Source organism: Alternaria conjuncta (assembly GCF_024043145.1).
Source record: "Alternaria conjuncta strain BMP 0040 chromosome Unknown scaffold_9, whole genome shotgun sequence".
Lineage (NCBI taxonomy): Eukaryota > Fungi > Ascomycota > Dothideomycetes > Pleosporales > Pleosporaceae > Alternaria > Alternaria conjuncta.
In genome coordinates this window covers 208,054-228,894 of record NW_026250098.1, presented here as the reverse complement: position 1 = coordinate 228,894, position 20,841 = coordinate 208,054, and the positions used below count along the sequence as shown (strand labels likewise).

At 52.0% G+C, this 20,841-nt stretch overlaps 5 protein-coding genes across 5 annotated transcripts; 2 read left to right on the top strand and 3 right to left on the bottom strand.

Moving 5' to 3' along the window:
• Positions 1 to 3,426: 3,426 nt before the first annotated feature.
• J4E85_006518 (uncharacterized protein) lies at positions 3,427 to 5,010 on the bottom strand (the record flags this gene model as incomplete). The annotated part of the gene is made up of 2 exons (XM_051470755.1): positions 3,427 to 3,631; positions 3,686 to 5,010. 2 exons carry the CDS (start codon positions 5,008 to 5,010, stop codon positions 3,427 to 3,429), a joined length of 1,530 nt encoding a protein of 509 aa, XP_051324965.1.
• Positions 5,011 to 7,846: 2,836 nt separating this feature from the next.
• On the top strand, positions 7,847 to 9,253 carry J4E85_006517 (uncharacterized protein; the record flags this gene model as incomplete). Its single annotated transcript, XM_051470754.1, has 2 exons — positions 7,847 to 8,411; positions 8,463 to 9,253. The coding sequence occupies 2 exons, from the start codon at positions 7,847 to 7,849 to the stop codon at positions 9,251 to 9,253; spliced, it is 1,356 nt and encodes a 451-aa protein (XP_051324964.1).
• A 443-nt stretch (positions 9,254 to 9,696) lies between these two features.
• On the top strand, positions 9,697 to 11,001 carry J4E85_006516 (uncharacterized protein; the record flags this gene model as incomplete). The annotated part of the gene is made up of 2 exons (XM_051470753.1): positions 9,697 to 9,743; positions 9,795 to 11,001. 2 exons carry the CDS (start codon positions 9,697 to 9,699, stop codon positions 10,999 to 11,001), a joined length of 1,254 nt encoding a protein of 417 aa, XP_051324963.1.
• A 436-nt stretch (positions 11,002 to 11,437) lies between these two features.
• Positions 11,438 to 17,568, bottom strand: J4E85_006515 (uncharacterized protein; the record flags this gene model as incomplete). Its single annotated transcript, XM_051470752.1, has 7 exons — positions 11,438 to 11,484; positions 11,599 to 12,023; positions 12,076 to 12,450; positions 12,516 to 12,864; positions 13,628 to 14,921; positions 14,980 to 15,332; positions 15,393 to 17,568. 7 exons carry the CDS (start codon positions 17,566 to 17,568, stop codon positions 11,438 to 11,440), a joined length of 5,019 nt encoding a protein of 1,672 aa, XP_051324962.1.
• Positions 17,569 to 18,309: 741 nt separating this feature from the next.
• Positions 18,310 to 19,609, bottom strand: J4E85_006514 (uncharacterized protein; the record flags this gene model as incomplete). Its single annotated transcript, XM_051470751.1, is given in 2 exon segments — positions 18,310 to 18,355; positions 18,372 to 19,609. The coding sequence occupies 2 exon segments, from the start codon at positions 19,607 to 19,609 to the stop codon at positions 18,310 to 18,312; spliced, it is 1,284 nt and encodes a 427-aa protein (XP_051324961.1).
• Positions 19,610 to 20,841: the final 1,232 nt, after the last annotated feature.

Below are 20,841 nucleotides of genomic sequence, written 5' to 3'. Positions count from 1 at the left end.
TCAGATCAAGATCATCGGCATGATAGAGCTGGTGCTGGTGTCGCGCTCGCCGAAATGACGTACCCAGAGAACAGCCTCTTTAGGGAGACTCGACGTCGGCGTCCCCGCAAACAGGTCGCCGGGAGGAAGAGGCAGGAATCACACGGCAGGATAATTCGAGTAGGATCACCTCACGCTGCAGATTATGTCCGTCACAACGGGCATGGCTTGATCGAAGGATGCAATCACAGTCGGGCACGTGCGGGATCCACTCCTGTCGCGAAAGCTATCTGATTCGGTTGGGGAGCTGATCCTTCGTCGACTACACCCACTCTCTGTCGCTTACATGGCATGCATCGGTCAATATTGCGATATGCAACAGCCGCATCTGGGCAGCATCCTCTGTCTCTTTCACCTCTACCTACACTACCTCATCGTGCGCCAAACCATCACAGCCTCACCGCCGTGGCAGGGCTGTACCTCTATCTTCCATCTTGCGCGGGGCAGTTGCACCAGATGCCGGCCCAAACGAGACTAGCGTGGTTGCTTCCCGTGCCTAAAAGTAGCTCCACCCACATGTCTGCCTCCCGGCTAATCCTCCATGAGGCTGAACCGACAAAGTCTGCCTCGCCAAAACTGTCATCACCAGCAGCACATCATCGCGACTTCTTCACTATTCGTCGCAATGACGGCATCGTCTTTACTAGCAATCAACTTTTGAATCCCGATCGCGGTATGCACCGGCCGGAAGAAGGTTTGCAGGCAGCCATGTGCCATCGCAGCCTGGTCTGCTTCCACATGTGCCTGGCTCCGCCATGCCCAGAATACTGAGCATCCACATGCCCTCCGAGTCTGCTGCCTTCTCTTCGACGTGCCTCTCATGTTGCGACACCGGCACCTACGGGATTGTACATCGCACATCTTCGCTTTCTTCCCATTGGACGAATGAATAAGCCTTCAGCAAGTCCCCCACCCCCACCCAACCTGTAAGCGCCGCCCAGCAAGCCACCACTCAACCACTGTCTCCCATCTTCCCATCGTGTTTCTTGCCTGGGAGAAAGAGCCTCAGGCAAACCACCTGACTCAGCCCTATGAGAATTTCGAAATAGAAGGATTGGCTGAGGCGATGCTTCATGTGCTTGTCAATTTACACATTTCGTTCCTCGCAGCCTCAGCTCACTAACCCTTTTTGGATTCGCGAGCTACTCGAAGCACTCTCTACTGCCATCACTTGCTACATTGCCGCCCTACTACTGCAGCTTACGTCTTTTCGATAAAGGAACAGCTACTTACAAGCGAGTTTTGATAAATCGTCTGCTGTGACAGCCACTCTGGCTACTTGTTAGTACTGGAACCAACACGACTACATGCTCGGGAACCAATCCACGGTTGAGAGCCGGCGCTTAGAAGTACCTCCGGCCGAACTGCCGGCCAACAAGACATACTGAAACTTTCAAATGCACTAACAGCGGTCGCAGATATGGTCGTTGAAATGCGCAGGTCAACGTAATCCCAATACGACCTTGTAAGAGCGGATACCGCGGGGCAAGACATGACAGTGTAGACTGATCATTCGGTTCATCGGCTGCATATACGGCTATACAGAGAACTAGGCCTTCCAGACATTACATACCCCGAGATGAAGTCGCTTATGTCTCTGGAAGGCGTTGCGAACCCGTGTTACAGAGTGAGACAACATACCTCACTGCGTAATTGCTATCAAAGGTCGCAGTAACGGCCATCACATGGTGTGAGTATTGAACGACAAGCCCGCTAATGCATCGCAAGCAATACACTTATGCAGCAACGAGGCGATGCAAAGACGTTTCAGAACCAACACCGTACTACCATCTAGTATGGCCGTCGGTTAGAAGAAGACCTGCGAGACCCATCACCCAACCCCGCGCATACTACGGCTCGAGACTCTGCGGCGCAGTCATATGGGTGCGGCAAAGTGCGTCAGGACTTCTGATCTGACGGATTGTAGCTGCGGCGTAGCTATCTGGCCTCAGCCCTCAGGTCCCATCCCGTCATCGCATGTCAGGCACAGGCACACGGGCGTAACTGTGCCTCTACGGGAACGTCCGCGACAGTCAGACGCTGCGTTCCGAACCTTCTCACGCCGTGCCTCATGCGAACTGGCCGCCGCTGCCGCTCTTTGTGTCTCATTGAGTGTGTGCCGCAGTGGGACCGACGGTTCCTTCCACACAACGCTGGGCGGGAGGGCGAGCTCTACTGTGCCGCAAGGCCGCAGAGATGCGTGACTGGAAGACATCGATCGCGGTCACCCGGACTCATCAGCGTCCTCTTTCATGACACATTTCACCGGGCGAAGTGAGAACGGACGGCCCTACTCCGGTATCGAGTAGATGGGTCTTTCTTCTTGCCACGTCGCTTTGGGTTTGACGTAAGAGTTGTGGGCTGTTGGACTGTGGTGGGTGCGTTGGAAGAGTTTTTGATTCACGCGCTCAACTCTTGTTTTCCGCGGATCGACAAAATTGACGTAGTGGATGCATAGCCAGTTCTTGGAATCAGTGCGATCTGATTGAGAGTATCCAGGTGTGTGCGACTGCCCTGCCGGCTCTAGGAAGTAGTCTCGAGCCGGTGCATTCAGTGTTGAAGTTGAGTACATGGAACTCTCGAGCTTCGAGTATCTCTCTTTTGGCGCATATCCAATGCATCGCACCTTGATCATGAACAGACTTCACGATACGTTTTCTCATCACTTCGATCAACCCTTTCCTATCTTTAGGTAAAGTAACGCTGGCATGTGTCGTGTCGTTGAACCTTCACGCACAAACAATGCTGCGCTACATAAATTCGGCATGATGAGTTCCTCCTTCTTACCTCGCACAATTGTTCTTCTGCATCGCATCAAATCTGTTCATCTTTCGCTAACATTCGCTGTATTTAATCTCACTATACTCACTATACTCACCACTCCGCGACGTGCCCTTAGCAGAAGCCATGCCACTTACCAACTCAATCTTCGCGTTGGTAAGTAGCCAAAGAACACTGTAGTAAACCGATACATGCTAATAGTCTTCAGCTCTTCTTTGCGCTATGCCTCGCAATACAAGCCAGTCCCGTCCCCGCTACGCTTCCCACTCGATACAAATCCCCATTTTCAGTCCTTCTCCAACGCGAAGGCGACAAAAACGACAAGGATTTCACAGTCCTAGAAAAGTCGATCTTATATACGGTCATCTTTCTCAGCTTGACAATACTGTGCCTATGGCTTCTCATAGGCATCATAGTTGCGATCGTGCGGAGGAAGAACGACAAGACATTTTGGGGTAACTTCAAGGATGGGATGCAGTTAAAGAAGGATGTGGGTTACTTATGAGAAAGTATCGCGAAGGAGTTGCTACTTGGTGGGATGGCGAGGGATGGGACTGCATGTATTGTAACATAGCGACAAGTGGTCTTGTGCTCTTATTCTCACAACTAGTCTATTCCCTGATTTACGTCCTCGTCCATCTCCTCGTTCATTTCCTCGTCCACCCGCTCGTTCACCCACTCGTTCACCCGTCCGTTCACACACTCGTTCAATTCTTCGTCCACCTCGTACATCTCTTCCTCCACCTCTTCGTCCATCTCCTCGTCCAGCTCTTCGTTCATCTCCTCCTCGTCGTCGTCAATGATAGCCTTGCTACGCCGCAGTGAACAAATCTCTTGACGGCAAACAGGGCACTTATTCGCATACGCATCAATGCCGTTGATCAACATCGTCAAGCATTCATAGTGATAAATGTGTCCCCCGCTGCAATGCACACGCATAGGCATTTGCAGACACAGCCCTTCGACTACAGCAAGCGCGTCGCCACATATCGTGCAAGTAGCGTCTGGCCCAATCTCATCTGCTGTGCGTACCGGTGAAGAGCAGATACGCGCACTTCGTCGCGGACTATCCGGCTCCCTGTTCACATCCTCCATGAACCAAAGCGCATCCTCCTCCTCCTCCTCGAGCGGTGGGATAGTCAGCTCACCATAGGAGAAACGGTCCCCATCCTGGTCTTCCCAACCGCGAGGAAGGAAATTAGCAAGCGGCGTCGGATTAGTAGCGAAGAAACCTTGCCATCGGAATGGACTACGCATGACTTCGGCCACTGCGTTTGCAATATCGAAGTAGCGGAACTGGTTATGGACATCAAGCCTGAAAGCACCCTTTACGCAATGCGCCATCCAGTGATGGAGACGCCAGGCTAATTCCTGCCGTACAGGAGTTGTCTTCGCAATGGCAAAGGCTTGGTCCAACAGTGAGCGTGCCAACACCATTACATCAAGGCGCGCCAAATCACGCCTCTCAGCCAGTGGAATCATGCTGAAAGGCTCTGATACGATGGAACGGGTGTACATGATTGAATCCATGTAAAATTCGTGGGCAGTTTCCTCCGTAACCGTGAAGTCGCACTTTTGGAGGAAAGCAGCGGCACGCACAGCGATCTCCGAGAGCACAGCTAGCGTATTCTTAATCTTGTCCGGGTTTACAGTATCAATCTGTTTGCGTATCGCTTCGATAAAATGTGTCTCCGCATCTCGGTGTATGGCTATCTCCATTTCTTTTTCTTTTTCCTTGGTCTGCACTGCACATCGTGGCTGCAGTTTTATGATGTATTTCAATAGCTCTTTGAAGCCTCCATGTCGAATGAGGGTTCTCAGCGTAAAACCTGTCTGCTCGCCAACGTGATAACAATAGCTCTTAGAGGTTGTCACTAGCGTTAGACGGTCATGTTCCGGGAGGTTGCGGATGAGTTCGGTGGCGACGTCGTAGTGGGAGGGGAATCTTTCAAGAGTATTGGTATCAGGATGCTGCGTATGGAGCCAGCTACGGAGGTCGTACCATTCTTCAGGTATGACAGTGGCGTCGAGGAGCGTTACAAAGGCATCGTCAGTGCGGCATTGAAAGGCGTAGTCAACGAATATTTGGTAGGCTTGCAGGACTCTGTATCCTTCCTCTGGGGTCTTTGTGTGGGATTGTAGGATGTTGATGAGGATAGGTAAAGGGGATTGAGGCGTTCTCGTCGCCATGGTCGTGGATTTGTCTTTTGGTGTCGCTTGCGTCGGAGTGAATGACATGGTCTCGTGAGGTATGGAGCATATGTAGTCATTGAAATGACATTGTAGATCGAATTGTCAAGCACATTGTCTAAGAGGTAGGTAAGCTCACAATGCTATGGGTTCCAACTACCGTTGTTGTTTTTGTTGTGCTGAGCCACGAAGTTGATGAGAATAAGTACATCTGAATCGACATAAAACTAATCTACTTCGCAGCATACATTGTCGCATCGGTTGTCACATAGCGTAAGAAGCTATCAATGTCATCTGCAACCCCAATGACCTGGATGGCTTGATGCTTTAACGAATGAGCGTAGGTTCCTCGAGGATTGCTGACTGTCAACAGGACCGCGTGTTATGAACCGGCGGCGCAACAGTATATTGTACCTGCGATTTCTCTTATTTGTAAGAGTATCTTTTTGTCTAGGTAGTTGATGTCGTAGAAGTTGTAAGTGGCTTATTTCGCTCTGCGTTGTCGCAGTACTATAAGATGAAGTGGATGGCAACCAAGAGATAGAATCGCAAGGATAGTTGAGTGGACGTCGACGCCTGGGAGGATGCTAGAAGAAGACAAACAGGTGAGAAATTAATGACCCAGACTAACTTCGCACAGTTTCTGGTGTTTTGCGTGATGTCGCCGGAAGCCATGCTTAGGTCGGTTGTCCACTGCACCTATTGTTACTTGACAGGCCATAGACGAAAGCCGCTCACAACTTTGTCAACAAAATACCTTGTAGAGACCAGCAGGCTGTGTGAGATGATAAGGATCGCAAATCCCAGAATCGAGTCCATATCGACAACCGCGCTTGGGCTGAGTGGCCACGACTGCGGATGGGGTGACACTTCGTGAGGTTGAGACTGAAATATTTTCCTTGTCCGGAGGGTCTGCGAAGTCAGAAAGATACCTAGGTAATATCACCCACGCAGGGGCAGACGAATGCATAGATGCATTTCAAACGGAACAGTGGAGGTATTTCGTGCCGGCTCCCACCAAAAAGTAAAATTTTCCGCAAGCTGCGGCCGTCGCTGAGCTTGGGGAGTTCAAGGGACTCGGAAACTCCCCGTAAAAAGCTCCCGGTGTTTGATTGCCAGGGGCACGTAAGCTCGGAAGATCCCCACGTGAACAGCGCGAAAACGTGACGCGCTCAATGATTGCCAAAATGTCTCTGCGCAAGCGGTCTGTAATGGGTGCATCAGAGTCAGCTCCCTTAGCTCAACCTGCCGCCTAGGCTCTGGTCCTTGTCATGACCAACGTGAGAGTCGTGATTGGTACCTCGGGAGGTGAACAGATTGCGATTGGTGCTGGCAGGCATGTATCGAGCTCAACATTTCTTTTGCGCAGTGGCTTTGTCCCATGTCACTGCGCCATCACGAGCGAAAGCGCCACGTTGTCGCGTTTCGGGGTTAAGGTTGGCGCTAGCGTCGATGATCGTCGTCGGTACGGGGCTCCGCGATAGCGCAGTGACGTCGCTGGTGAAGACCTTTCCCCTTCTGCCACCAGGCAAGCGAAACGCCAGTCCACCTAACGCCATCGAGCGAGAACGCGGGATTTCAACTTTCGCATCATTTCCTGGCCAAAATTCGATCGCAATGCGAAACGCAGAGCCGCCGATCTCAATCAGCCGGATCGACGCTGTGAATCTAACCGAACCGTATCTCCATGTATCGAGCACTAGCAAACTGCGGATTTTCCGATCCGATCCTGGTTGCCATCACGGCACATCACGGCTCATCATGGCACATTGGCGAGTGTGCCAATATTTCCTGCAGCATCCTGACGTCGGTCATATCGCCAGCACTGTGGACTCTGCAAGTTCACAGCGAACGCCCTGTACAGATAGCATTAGGCTAACTGGCAGCCTGTTCTGATCCCGATGGGGCCGCATAGGCATCCCAGGAGCCCCTGTGCACTACCAGAGTTCGGCGAGGGTGAGTACAAATTCTCCGTCGAATAAGAGAGCCGGCGCTATTCTACCTGCCGATTCTGCAAGCTACTGCATAGTGCACCAAGATATGATGTATCTATTACCGTCACCTAACCCCTGCTCTATGTACGGGAGATGTGTAGGCCATAGGAGTCTGCTTCGAGAACTCTATCAGATTCGTTCTCAGATTCATTGCGATGGTTCAGAAATTGCGACTGACACGTTACGACAGCTCCACCCATCCACACTTCTTCGATGACAGGAGACCGCGCTCACCATTGTGGCTTGATCGAACCCAGTGAGTGTTAGCTGCTGAGAGCAAATGATAACGCCTCCTTTATCATCGCGATCACTACCTTGAATCTGGGGAATTCACCTTCGATCCAGGTGAATCCCTGGCGCACTGTGTGGATACAAGTGGGTCACTCGAGTTGTGCTGAATACCAAAACCCCACGATTTTGACTCGCTTTCAAGCGCTTGGCCGCGGAGCACCACGACTCAGGTAAGTAATGGGTAATCCGGAAACATCTGATTGGGTTGCTGCGCTCTGCTTCATCCATGTGTGGATCTGTAGCGGCATGGCGTTTTGACTAAATCTCCCCCAGTTCTAGCTGGCGATCATGATGACAACCGTACGAAAATGGAAGCGCGACACACTTCTTCGGCGACTGTTGATGAAGATCATACTCAACTTGGACGGTGCCAACAGATACCATCCATGCAGGCCTTACCGGAGCGGTGGAGAGGCTTAGGAGCAGCTGCGCGGAGTAGAAGTGTATAAATCCTCTTCACCGTGTGTTCCACATCAGTTCTTCAGCCAGAGCCATCACTTGCTCCTTCTCCCCCTTTCTCCTCACACAGACAATCTTGTGTCACCGACATCATGAGGTTCACTCAATCAGTTACTCTGGCGTTGCCAGCCCTCGCTGCCGCATACCCCGGCATGATGGGCGCGAACTCCCGCCCAGAGATGGAGGAGTTCCTGCGCGGGGAGATCAAGCGTGAACAACTTGCGAACCGCGCCGCTGAACCTCAGCTGCTCAACCCAGTCGGAAATCTGTTGGGCTCGCTTGGCGGCGTTGTTGATGGGCTCCTGTCCTCAGTCGGACAGGCCATCGTCAAGAAGAGCAACCTGCGTCCTGAGCCTGGCTACGAGTTCAAGGCGCCTGGTCCCAACGACTCTCGTGGCCCCTGCCCAGGTCTGAACTTGCTCGCCAATCATGGTTATCTCCCCCGCAACGGTTACGTCACCTACGGACAGGTTTTGGAGGCCACTGGGCGTGGATTCAACATGGGTGTAGAACTTGCCACAGTTCTAGCCACATTCGCTGTCTTGGGCAGTGGAGATTTGGATGGCTTGTCCTTCTATCTCGGCTCAGGAAAGAACGGAATCGGTGGTCTCAACAGGCACTCTGTTGTCGAAGCTGATGTTTCACCCAACCGCGAAGGTATGTCCTCTCACACTCCAAAGTAGAACCTGAACACTAACATTGAGACAGATTACTACATGGGATGTGGTGACAACCATCATCTCTCTTCCCGTCTGGTGAAGCAGATGGTTGGGTATGCTGCCCAAGACCCCAAGAAGGAGTTCTCCATGGATGTCATGGCCAAGCACTACGCTAAATCGGCTGGTTTCTCCAAGGACAACAACCCCTTCCTCTACTACTTCCCTTTCCCCCAGATCGTCTCAGTCGCCGCTTTCTCCTTCTACCCCCAGTTCTTCTCCAACGGTACCTACGGTGCGGGTGGTGTGCCCAACTACAAGAGCATTATGAGCATCATCGGTGCCGAGTATGATGAGAAGACCCAGGAGTTCAAGTACGTCCCCGAGCGCTGGCCCGAGAACTGGTACCGCCGTGACACCCAGTACGGCGCGGTCCAGGCCCTCTCCGACGGCTTCCTCCAGATCTACCCCCGCAACATCATCGTTCCTGGCGTCGCTCAGGTCGGTACTGGCAAGTTGACTGTCCAGACCGTACTCTGCGATGTCTACCAGGGTCTCAACTCTATCACTCCGCTTGCGCTTGGCGGTACCGAGGAGAATGTCGCCAAGGGTGTCTCGTGGGCTCTTTCAGTCCTCGACCCCATTCTCAGCAAGACTGCGCTCGGATGCCCCGACAACGTCATCTCGCCCAACTTCCTCTTCCCCCACTCCCAGCAGGAAGGTGGCCCTGTCAACCCCCCGAAGGTCCCGTCCGATGCTTGGACTGGCGACAACGTCTACAACAAGGTGTACTTTGGTGGAAAGAATGCTCCCACCAACCCCACGTGCAGCCACTCTAGTTAGATAGCTCTTGGTTGGGACGAGAAAAACTTGTAATAATTAGCGATATCCTATTTTCGAAGCCTGTCCTTTACAGAGCAGCCTAGACTCTAATCAACATGACATCCATACTATCCATTCTTGACCTGTTGCGCGTGAATGACCTTCGACTCGACTATACCATTACCGTAGCTATTCGATAAACGTGTCACTTTCCTTTCTAGCAAATAGCACATGGGCTCTTCACCACAAAGCATTGAAGTGGTGCGATGATTCTCGTTGCTTCTGGTCGCGATTATTGTCGGCGCTTTGTACGTTCCATTCATCGCTGGAATTCGGGTCTGTGAAATCGTAAGTTTTTATAAAGGCGTTGTGAGCTGGCCGATATTTCCACCACCAGTAGACATACAGGAAGTTGCAGTACCGATCTACAAGTACACGTGTCTTCAACTCGCTCTACTATTATCATGGACAGTCCACTAGAGCCAGAACACCAGCTGCCCACTCCCTTAACGTACCTGCACACTCTCCTCGCTGCAGCGGAGGACACACATGAAGCTCGCAGTAAAGTCGTCGCCGCATACGACACCATGTTATTATATGCACTCGCTTACCCAAGGAAACGGGCTCTGGCTCTGAATCTATGGACGGCGAATCTAGGGGCGCTCGCTTCCACGCCCTCTGGAGATTTCGGACAAGCGTGGCAGGAGCTAATGGAGCGGCGTGAGGAGCTGATCGACTACATGGACAGAGAGCAGATGGGCAGAGAGCAAAACGCAGTGTTTATGGATGTACGTGTCGATGACTACACTCAGCTGTGGTTGAGGATGCTGCAATTAGGCTACGATGGGCAATACGCTGCTTTCCTGACCCAGTTGATAGAGGAACAGCCCCGTTACTTCGACCGGCCGAGCGATATTGACAACTTTGTGCAACAGCGATCGCATCCAGAGGACTTTCCATATTTGGGCGACTTACTGTTGATTCCTGCACCAGCCACTAGACACGGCAAGACGGCAGAGTCTGTCCTTAATCTCCTAGTCCACCACATCGCATACATTTGCGACCTTTTCGAGAAGACAGATTACGCACCCAGTCCAGGCTTGGTGGAGGCTTTTGCAGAGTATCGCGTCGATCAGCTGTCGCAGATGTTTGGCGATCCAGGGAATTACATGCCGTTGGATGCGCGCATCCACTGCGCTAATATAAATCATCGTACTATCCACGACTTTGTCGTCTTGCGAGCGAGGGAAATCCTGCAAAGTACAGAGACAGAGCTTCTCAACTGGCACATGTACAAGTGGCTTGTGCGATGTGTAGAAAGCGTCTTCAAGGATGTGCCTCGAACCACAACCCTTTTCGATGACCTCAGTCTTGGCGTGGGAAGCGTCGAACAGAGAAACTACATTCCGTTCCAGACCGCAAATTTGCGTGTACCTGATCGTATTATACAGGCATGGCAAGAGGAGGAGCCTGCTGAGTTCGAGCCTGCTTCATTCGAAGACGTAAAGTGGGAAGCGGCCGGTCCACGTATTCAAGTCAGGAGCGTGGCTAGCCCTGTCCAGCGTGGTCCTGAAGCCATCTGTCCAGTCGATCTGGAGCCTTTTGATGTCCGCAGCGCAGCAACGGTGGCTTGGGAGGTCGAGTGCGGCCATGCGTTCCATGCGCAGTGCTTAGAGGATCTGGTCAACGGTATCGAGAAGAACAGCAATCGCTGTCCGCTGTGTAGAGCGGAGATCTGTGATGCGAGAGAGCGGCGTCGGATTGAGTAGATCCTGCAGCCTACATCATTATACAAAGATGAGATGGGCGAAGGAGAAGCCGGTTAGAATAGGTGGCAGGAACCCAAGCGATAGCGCTAGCCCCGCCCCAGACTTCATTACACAGCGGTCGCGCGTTGTGCTACAGAGTCATCAGCAGCATAGACTACATGGTAAATATGTCCATTAAGGACGCGAAGAATGCGAATTTAGATGAACATCAGTTTATGTGGAAGGCAATGGAATTGTAGATATCTGAACGCTGGAAAAGTGATTCTCCGGGTAGACGCGGCATCGCCGAATCAAGACTAGTCTCAAGACCGCGCACGTGCGCACGCGTGACGCGTTGCGGAAACCTTCCATCTAGACTCAAATCGGCCTACGCGTAACTCTACAAATCACATCACTCTGAAGCACAAACGTCGCATTATGCGTCTTCCAAGGCCCATCATGCGCCATCTCCACCGTAAACCTCCTCAGTATCTCCGGCACCACCTTATACATCTCCGCATTCGAAAGCTGTGTACAGCACCATCATCAGTCAAACACGACAACAATTCAAACCCCAGTTGTCGGTACTTACATGCTTCCCAATGCAAGTTCTAGTACCCGCGCCAAACACCAGCATAGCTTTCTGCATGGTTCTGTATCGTGCGTCATCGACAAGCCATCGCTCCGGACGGAACTCCCGCGCGTCTTCACCAAAGACCGATTCATCGTATTGCGTGACCATGGCATTCATGCCGATCTTGAAGCCAGCAGGGATGTGATGACTGAAGAGGTGCAGACCACCGTTCGGCACGTACCGCGGCATGGGCACGCCAAACGGCGGGAAAAGTCTTAGCGACTCTTGGATGACGGCCATGAGGTAGGGTAGCTTGGTGGCTTGGTTGTATTGTACGGGACTGGTGAGCGTGCTGTTCTGAAAGGCATGGTCGATCTCCTGGGTTAGTCGTTCCATCTTTGAGGGATGTTTCATGAGGAAGTAGAAGATTGCGCGGAGAGCACCGGATGTACTGTCTGAGCCGGCGATACTACCAATGTATTAGCTAAAAAGGGTCCATGGCGTTCACAGCTGTGCCTTACACAGCCGCCCACATCTCAACATGAATCTTTTCGATTGACAGACTGTCTCCCTTCTCCCTCATAATCCCTAATAACTGCGACAGAACATCCGTGCGATGCGTATCCGCTTCCGCCCTTTTCTCCTGCGCAACGCCAGTTTCACGGACAGCAGTCTGCCCGATGCCATCTACAGCCATGATAGCTTTGAAGACTTTTGGGATCATGACGCCCATCTGGAGGAGGTACCCGCGGCACCACAGCGGCGCCATCGCTATGACGGAGCTCATCGGCATGGCGGTATGTACGGCGGCGATGTAGTTCCCATAGTCTGAACTCGTTTCCAGGAAGCCGAAGGGCTGGCCGAAGAATACGGCGCCTACGCTGTCGAAGGAGAACCTGTACGTGTAGTGTAGGTTAGTATGTTGTTGCAAGGAGGAGCATGTGTGATCTGGCGCACTTACATTTCCAGCCATAACCCAAAATCAACATCTTCCTCACGGTCTGCAAATCCACCGAGCCTCTTCCCGAACAACATCATCAATTCGTCCAGGGCCCGCTCGTTCTTCAATATGCTGCTTAGTGTGTATACAGAGCCGACGGTCCGTCGGTGAGCTGCATGATGTTTCTCATTGTCATCTGTGAATAAGTCGGGGCTGGGCCCAAGGTTCACCGCTCTATATGTGAGGTACCAATCGGTTTTTTCAAGTGGCTGCTGCGTAGGATATAGGATAGGAATGGCACTTGGGTCGCTGACGGCCACTTCGTCCGGTGCTGTGCGCACGATTGGGCCGTATGCTAGCACGTCGGACGCTGTTAGCATGGTTTCTCAGGTGCCCAGAACTTGATGTTGTTCCGATACCAGCGTCTCTTTGCAAAACATCCTTCAACTCGTAACGATGGGAACACTAACTATGACATGTCAGCTCTTAACCATCGATCGAAAACAGAGCGTTTGAACCTTTTATGCATTGCGCGCATGTGCATCTCCAAATCACCCTGATACATGCGATACATAAGCCATGTGCGCGATATCGCGGGCCAGATAGGACCTGGTACGTTCGCAAGTGGGTGAAGCGTTCGCGTAAATATGAGCCAGCCTATGCAGTAAAGAATGGGGATGCAAGCGAAGACGACGAGGGAGTTCCAAAGATCAAGATTTTGGAACAGCGCCATGGTTGAGGGCGGTGATCTTGGTGGAAAGAATGCAGAATGCTGTCAGCTTATAGACTCGTCGGTCCAGTGTCAGCATCATGAGGGGTAGTTACACGGATGGCCGTTCGCGTAATCGTTCTCAAGCCTGCAAGTTAATATGTAACCTGCGATAAGCGACTAGTGCGCTAATGCAGTTAACCTTGAACGTGTAGGGTTCCTGAAGAGCTTTATAGCACTTGGCCGGCGATCGATACTGAACAAGGAAAAGATGTTGCGAGGTCTCTCAGTTGTTCGGATGCTGAGCTCGCACCCGTGAAATGGTATTAATTCCTGTAAATCGTGATCCAATGACTTTTCCATCATCCAAAGCTCGCATACCCCTCAGTCAAGGTTGCACTATTCGGTCCCTCCGGATCCATACCAGCGACTATGCCCCTCATCCGTACGAGCAACTCCGCAACCCTGAAAGGCTTGCCAACAACATCATCCATTCCTGCAGCCATAGCTTGTTCGATCTGCTGTTGACGCACATTGGCTGTGACCCCGATAATTGGCACTCGCTCCTTCAACAAGCCTTGTTGCTCAAGCTTGCGTATTTCGGCAACGGCTGTGAGTCCGTTCATGATGGGCATCTCCCAATCCATGAGGATGAGGCTGAGTTCGACGGGCAGTTCACCATTATGGAGGGCCTCTCGTGCGATTGCGTCGCCAGTAGCTTGATCGTTTTTCCACAGACTGGTCTTTGGTAGAAAGTCAAGGGCCTCTTGACCGTGGTTGGCGACGCTCACAACACATCCTAGATTGCGCAATTGTTTGGCGAGAACGCGCTGGTTGATGAGATTGTCTTCCACGACGAGAACATGCAGCGTATCTGGTATACTTTTTGTGCGCTTCAATTCTTGCAGATCAGGACCCTCTGGTAGCCCTAGCGCTTCGGGGCGAACATGGGAGTGTTCGGTCTGCGAGGATTTTGATTGCACTGACGGGCGGCGTGCTTTTGGACTGGCAGAATCTGATCTGTGACCTTGCTCGCCTGTGGATATGCGCACGGGAGGAGACGGACGCGTTAGGCTTACGAGCGGTATCGGCCGTCTGTGCTTGATCTCTTCTGGGAAAACATGGGGAAGACTGCCTTTCCGGGCTACAATAGGTCTCGCCCGTCGTGATTTGATGTAGAAGGCAAACGTGCTGCCTCTTCCAGACTCACTCGCGACGCCGATTGATCCGCCTTGTAACTCGGTGAGACGTCTAGATATGAATAACCCAAGGCCAGAGCCACCGTAGTGTATGTGCGTCCGAGGTGAGGCTTGTGAAAAGCGGGTGAAGAGGTTGCATTTTTCTTCGTCGGAAAGTCCACGGCCCGTATCAGTGACGGCAAATTGAATGTAGAATAACTCTTGAGCTTTCTTCCAATCCTCTTCCAAGTGGGGGTCTTGTCCTACTAGCCTCTCCTCGTTATACTGTATTCCATGTAGCGTTGAGACGGGTTCAGCGCTACTGGCGGCCAGAGTCACTGTTACACGCTTCGTGGACTCCAAGCGTGTGAACTTGATGGCATTGGTGAGAAGGTTGATGAGAATCTGCAGCACCCTTGTTGGATCCAGAGATGCCCAGTCGATCTCCATGTTGCGATAGGATTGATCCACGTTCAACACGAGGTTGATACCTGCTGCTCTCGCTTCTGCGTCGAACATCTTCACTGCATGCATAACCACCTGTTAGGTTATGAAGTTAGTCTGTGTAACATACGTGTCATCAGATTAGAGGTCTTACACTCTCGGGTTGCGCAATGACCGGTGTCATGTCCAAGAGACCCGAATCAAGTTTGGATATGGTGAGGATATCGTCGACTATGTGCTTCATGTGCGATGCGCAAACTCCTATCGTCTGGGCAGCGTCAAGGGTAGACTCGATGAAAGCCGTCCACTCGTTTGGTGTGGTGTTTTGGCGCGCTTGGTAATCTTCTTGGGGATAGGAAGACGTGATAGAATCCGCGCATTGCATGATGGCGCTGAGAGGGTTTCGCATCTCATGACTCGTCGTGTCCAGAAAGTGTTCTAGGTGTTGCTTGCCTTGCAGGGCGCTGTCCATGCGTATCTTTTGAATGCCTTCAGCCCACTTCTGCTCTAGATTGGGCGCGAGAGTCAGTGCATGTATCACGGGTCATCGTACATGGAGTTGCTTACTGGATATATCTGTAACATTCCCGACGACCTCAACAAGATCGCCGTTCGGACCCAACTCGGGGAAGGCTGAACACAAAATCCACTTATAGTGCTGGGTATCCTCGGTCTGCGGCTCATCTGACTGTGACGGCGGCGTCCAGGGCATCCGCGTACGCAGCTCAAAGATAACAGATTCGTGATTCATGATTAGTTTTGCGAACATGGATTGGCAGTAAGGGATGTCCTCTTCGAACGCAATCTTATACCATGCCACGGTGGCGTTGTCTTCAGAGGATGCGACCTCAAATATATCATGCCATCGTTGATTACGGTAAGTATAAGCTCCTGCCGGATCAATAATAAAGATGCCTACGTCGGATCGTTCCGCGAAGCGCTGAAACTTGCTTTCTTTGAGTTGTATTTCCGCCATCAGATGTTCTTGGATCTGAGCAGCCTGGATGATGGCGTTTTCTCTTTGTTGGACTTCGTCTTCAAAAAGAACGATGGAAGCAAGAGACGTAGCCAGCAACCGCACCATGACATGCAGGTATTGCTGGTACTCTTCGTCGAAGGGGCGGCGCGGATTTATGCCGATTATGAGGAAACCTTCTACCTGGTTACCAGTGGTGGGTATTATTGGACAGATGACTAGGGTTCGACAAGGGTCACCATATCCTTTCCAGTCGATGCCTTGCAAGGCCCTTGTTGGATCGGGAAGATCCTCGACGTGAACAACGGTCGCTTTCCCGGACTTGGCGGCTCGACTCAGGAACGGCTGGAGAATATAAGAGCCTTCATTGATGTTGATACTCGCAGGGGCGATGGCATGGTCACCGGAGACGCCAATGGTACCCTTGAGAACGCAACCTTCCAACGGAGGAATGCTACCGGGGGATGATACCGATGGTATTTGAGCGCTAACATGCCGCTCGGCAGCATATAGCAAGGCAAATGGCACATCTTTATCGTTCAAGCTGAGTGATCGCAATGTAGTCTCCCAAAATGATGGGAAATCTCTGGCATTCGCACTCTGGGTTCCCATTGCGACCAGACTAGAGACGCGGCGCTCGAGGATACGGTGGTTGGAAACTTCGTAGAAGGACTGGTAGTAGGCTGCCACTTGGCCGTCGGTGTTCAATATTGGGACGAATTGAAAAGACCAGTGTGTCTCTTCAAGGATCTTGTCTCTCTCAATGAAGAGGAGCATGTCAGGTTCGGCTATTGATTCGCCTGTTGATTTGATGTAGTCTACCAGAGGTTGAAACGAGACCCAATGATCCGGTGCCTTGACGCGGACGCTTTCGCCCATGCAAGGATGGAGGCTGCCAAGGAGTTGGACATATGACTCGTTGTACAACATAATGACATCGTCGCCCCAGAACATGACGGCTGGCACATTGTTACTGAGCACTGTGTTTGCTACGCAACGTAGATCACTAGGCCATGAACTCATTGGACCCAGGGGTGTGTTTGCCCAATCTATACTGCGGAAGTACTCGATGTGCGGGCTGGTCGAGGTGAGTACATCGGAGGTACAGTCGAAGGACGTGTGCGTGGCTGCGCTTTGGTCTGCAGAAGAGCTGGTACCGGGCTCAGGATTTTGTGGTATCTGGGCAAGCGAAAGCTGGGGCTTGATGGGTAGCGCATCCGCGCGATGCTTGCTCCGAGGCGTTTTCCGCTCGCGTCGGAGGGTGCGGTGGCTCTTTCCTCCTGGGGCGGCGTCGACCCACAGCAGTCGCGTTGGCACTCCGCTGACAATCTTGTAGCGCCCCACACTTGTCGCATTCCATACGTGCCCTTCGAATGTGTATGCATTGCCGTGTTGTTGTAGGTCCTCCTCAATGCCTTGCCCACGAATCCAATTCCGGAAGGCAAGTTGCGGTCCCGAGCTCTGCGCGAACAAGCTAGTCGACTCGTCGCCTGTGATCTTGGTCATAAGCCCGCCAATGGTGTGAAGCGCCGTGTTCGCATACACGAGATCGATGGTGTAGGCTTCATCGTGGCCTAAGGACGATCGTGTTTCGACGGCGAAGGTAGGGCGGTCGTCGCGGTCGAGGGCTTCGAGGAGCGTGAAGTCTGCCAGCTCTCGCTCTGCGGGCTTCAGCTTGGGCCGTGAGGTATCGAATGGCGGTGGTGAGCCATAGCCGGTCGTCCCGTAGTAGTTGCGATGCGCGAGTAGTTGCCCGTTCGAGGCCATTTCATCCGGCGCAAAGACGAGTAGCGGAAGTCGACAAAACACACGACCGCCGCATTGAACAGACGCTGGAGCAGTGCTTTGCGCAAAAGTGATTACTTTTGCCTTCCGTTGCTATCTGGTGAGCTAGTGCAGCTATTGGTCTGGCCGCTGCATCTCTAGCTATGATGACTGAAGCGTCTCGGTCCGCTAGCTGGCGGCTGCACGCCCTCGCCGAGATCTTCAACATGGCGTCATCGTGATTTAGAGTTGTTGACGAGCTTCTTCATCTTGAGCACTCGTTGGGTGTGTGCTCGCCGAGAGTTTGACGGTCGTGTTACTATCAGTTCACCTCGCTCCAGATTTCGGCGTTGCTGCCCTGCGGCGATCATGCCCTTGCTGCCGTGTCATTGCGCTAACCCGCAAAAATACTATTGCACCCAGTCACATGACGCCAAGCCGACCCCGCCGTGCCATCCGTTTACTCAACACTTCGCCTGCATGGACCTTCACTTGACGGAGTCGCCTCATCATTCTTACATTAATACTCTAGCTTGCGATAGCATATGATGCACAAAATACTTGTCAACACCAGCGTCTACATCCAACGTCCTACTCAACCGATTTCACAATCTCCGCCTTTTGTCAGCTATGAAGCTGCATCTCAAGCCTCATTGTCCAACACTGCGGTATAGTCGCGGGCCTTACATATAACTGTCCGACATGCTGGACATCTGATCTCAGGAACTCCGGGATACACCCCGTTCACCAATTCATCCAAGCACCCGCGATGCAGTTGATGCGCACAGGCCTTTAGCTTTACGCACACGTTGTCAACGTCCGCGTAATCTTCAAGGCAGATTGGGCAGCGCTCGGTCGCTATTGGCGTGCTCATCACATCGCACAACCTGTCGAGATCAATGCGCGGTCCGGTCGGCTCTATTGGGACGTCCACGGCAGGGCCATTGTCGAGATGGCGAAGGATGTAGGCTTCGAGCTCTACGGTGACCACGTCGCCCATACCTGCAGGGCGTTTCCAAGAACGTGTATGATCGGGTCGCATCCCCTTCGGTGCCCCCACCATGTGCAGCTTCAGCAGGTTTGCACGTATGGTGCCGTTCGGATCTGCTTTCAATCGATCGACCTCGGCCAAGGCATAATAGAGGAAGTTGATGTACACGGTTGCGTGGAAGAGCTCCGGTGCGACAATATCGTAGAGTTCACGCAGAGGGCATTGCGCAAGGAACTCGATGTTACCCCTGGTATTGACGGTCGCCAGGGCCTCACGCACAGGCTTGGGAATGTCTGAGAAGGGATTCTGCAGCGCCATCTTCGAGGACAGAAATAGCACCTCATAGCCTTCATGTATCACCCTGCCGACCGCTTGGGGGGGATATCGAGCACGAAGGCTGTGTCGATCATCGAAGTGGTGAACGTCGATGGTGTTCAGTAAGAGCCAGAGGAAGTGCTTGATGATGTGCTCGATATCTTCCGCTGCGTACCCATCCTGGATACGTATACCGTCCTCGAGAAATCGCGTTAGACCGGGCCACATCTTGGAGTGTCTTCCTTGGAATGCCTGGGACTGCTCTTCGAACGCGGTGCTATACCAGGTTGGTGATAATTCGTTGGGCCACCAAGTTGTCCATTCGTAGTACTTCCACAGCTCTGGGCCTAGTGAACCATCAACATCGGCTTCGGAATGCGTCGCGCAGCTCAAAAGAAACCAGAGGCGGGCGCTCGCGTCGTTACTTTTATCCTCACGATCGTCGCCCGCATTGGGCAATTCACGTACGCACAGATCGAAGAATTCTTCAAACGGCATCTCAAGTAGCTGGCGCTTGATTTCGGTAGAAGCAGTGCTGTAGTACACATTGTTGACAAAGCTTTGTTTTGTGTCGGCGCGGGCTTGAAGGTAGAATTCGCCGGTGTCGGTGAGTCGAGTATACGAGGCGCTATGTGCGGCCATACCCATAGGCTGCAGGATGTGCTTATAGACACCTGCGAAGTCTTTGACACGCGGTCTGAGCAGGGCTGTCAGCCAGGGTAGAGGGGCGGGATGCATGCCGTCGCGTGTAATTGGTGGTGGAGCATATGTCGTCATTATCGATCGTGGGACCGTCGAGTGATGATTCAGTGGAATTCGGGTAGAGTGTGTGGTAAGAGTGAGTTTAGTACCAAGGCCTTCGGGAGAAATGGGATGTAGTGGTACAATTAAGCAAGAGCATTGTGTGAAGTACGACGTGACCCTTCGATGATTGTACAGTGAACAGATAGTCATTTCACGGCTTACACCAGGCGAGCTGCACCTTTCGTTGGTGAGTAAAATGGAATTGGCAAGATGCATTAAAATCGTTGCAACCATTGCTACGTAACGAGCAATTCACTCATTTACTCTCAATCGCACTACCATACTTCTCGCACGCCTTTTCGCAATTCCAGTACCGCTGGATATAAACGATGTCAGAAGTCGACCTAACCGCTAGTCATATGACTATCGGGATGCCATGGTTTAGATCTCTGCCGAAAGAATATGACTTTAAGTGATGTTGTAGTAGACGAGAACAAGGATTAAGTTCCCGTGTCGGAACAAAGAGGTAAAGGTAGACTGTGTTGTTTGTTAATTAGTGTGGTCAGTAGAATGGGTGGTTCGCGCAACCTTAACCACTTCACCAAAGGGAAGAAATTAGTCCAGTTGAACAAGCATACCCTACTCTACCTACCTTCCATCTAATACAAGGTCTCTTACTACGCACCGTAGAGCCAAATTTGCTAGGAGCAAAACCCAAAAGCCAAAAAAAATCAAAAATCCCCAAATGCTCAAACCTCAATTTCCCGCAACAACAACCAAGAAAACAGCAAAAAAGATGTGTTGTGACCTAACCAGGGGTCGCTTTTTTGGGCGTCAGCGGTGCTATTTCGAATGGGCGACTCTTGCGAGTCGGGGTGAGTGAATACTTACAACCTGGAATCTCTTGATATCGAACTGAGTCGTAGTCAAGCGCCTTGCCATTGGGCCATTAGGCCAGTTGTACTGATTGATGGAGGTCTGGGAAAATGTATTGTACTAGTACTTGGTTGCAGCGACTGTTGCTGTCCGTCAATAATTGCAGCAACTCATTTGCTTGCTGGGGTGGGTGGTCGCATTGTAGCGTGAAAGAGTTTGCGCTTGTGGTGGGGTTTCGGAAGGATTCGGCGGGGTGGGGCACGGCAAACTTCCCAACTTGCGAAAAGACGCGTTGAGTTTGAATGGGAACACGAAGCTGACGCGACACAGAACAAATACATGCGTTTTTG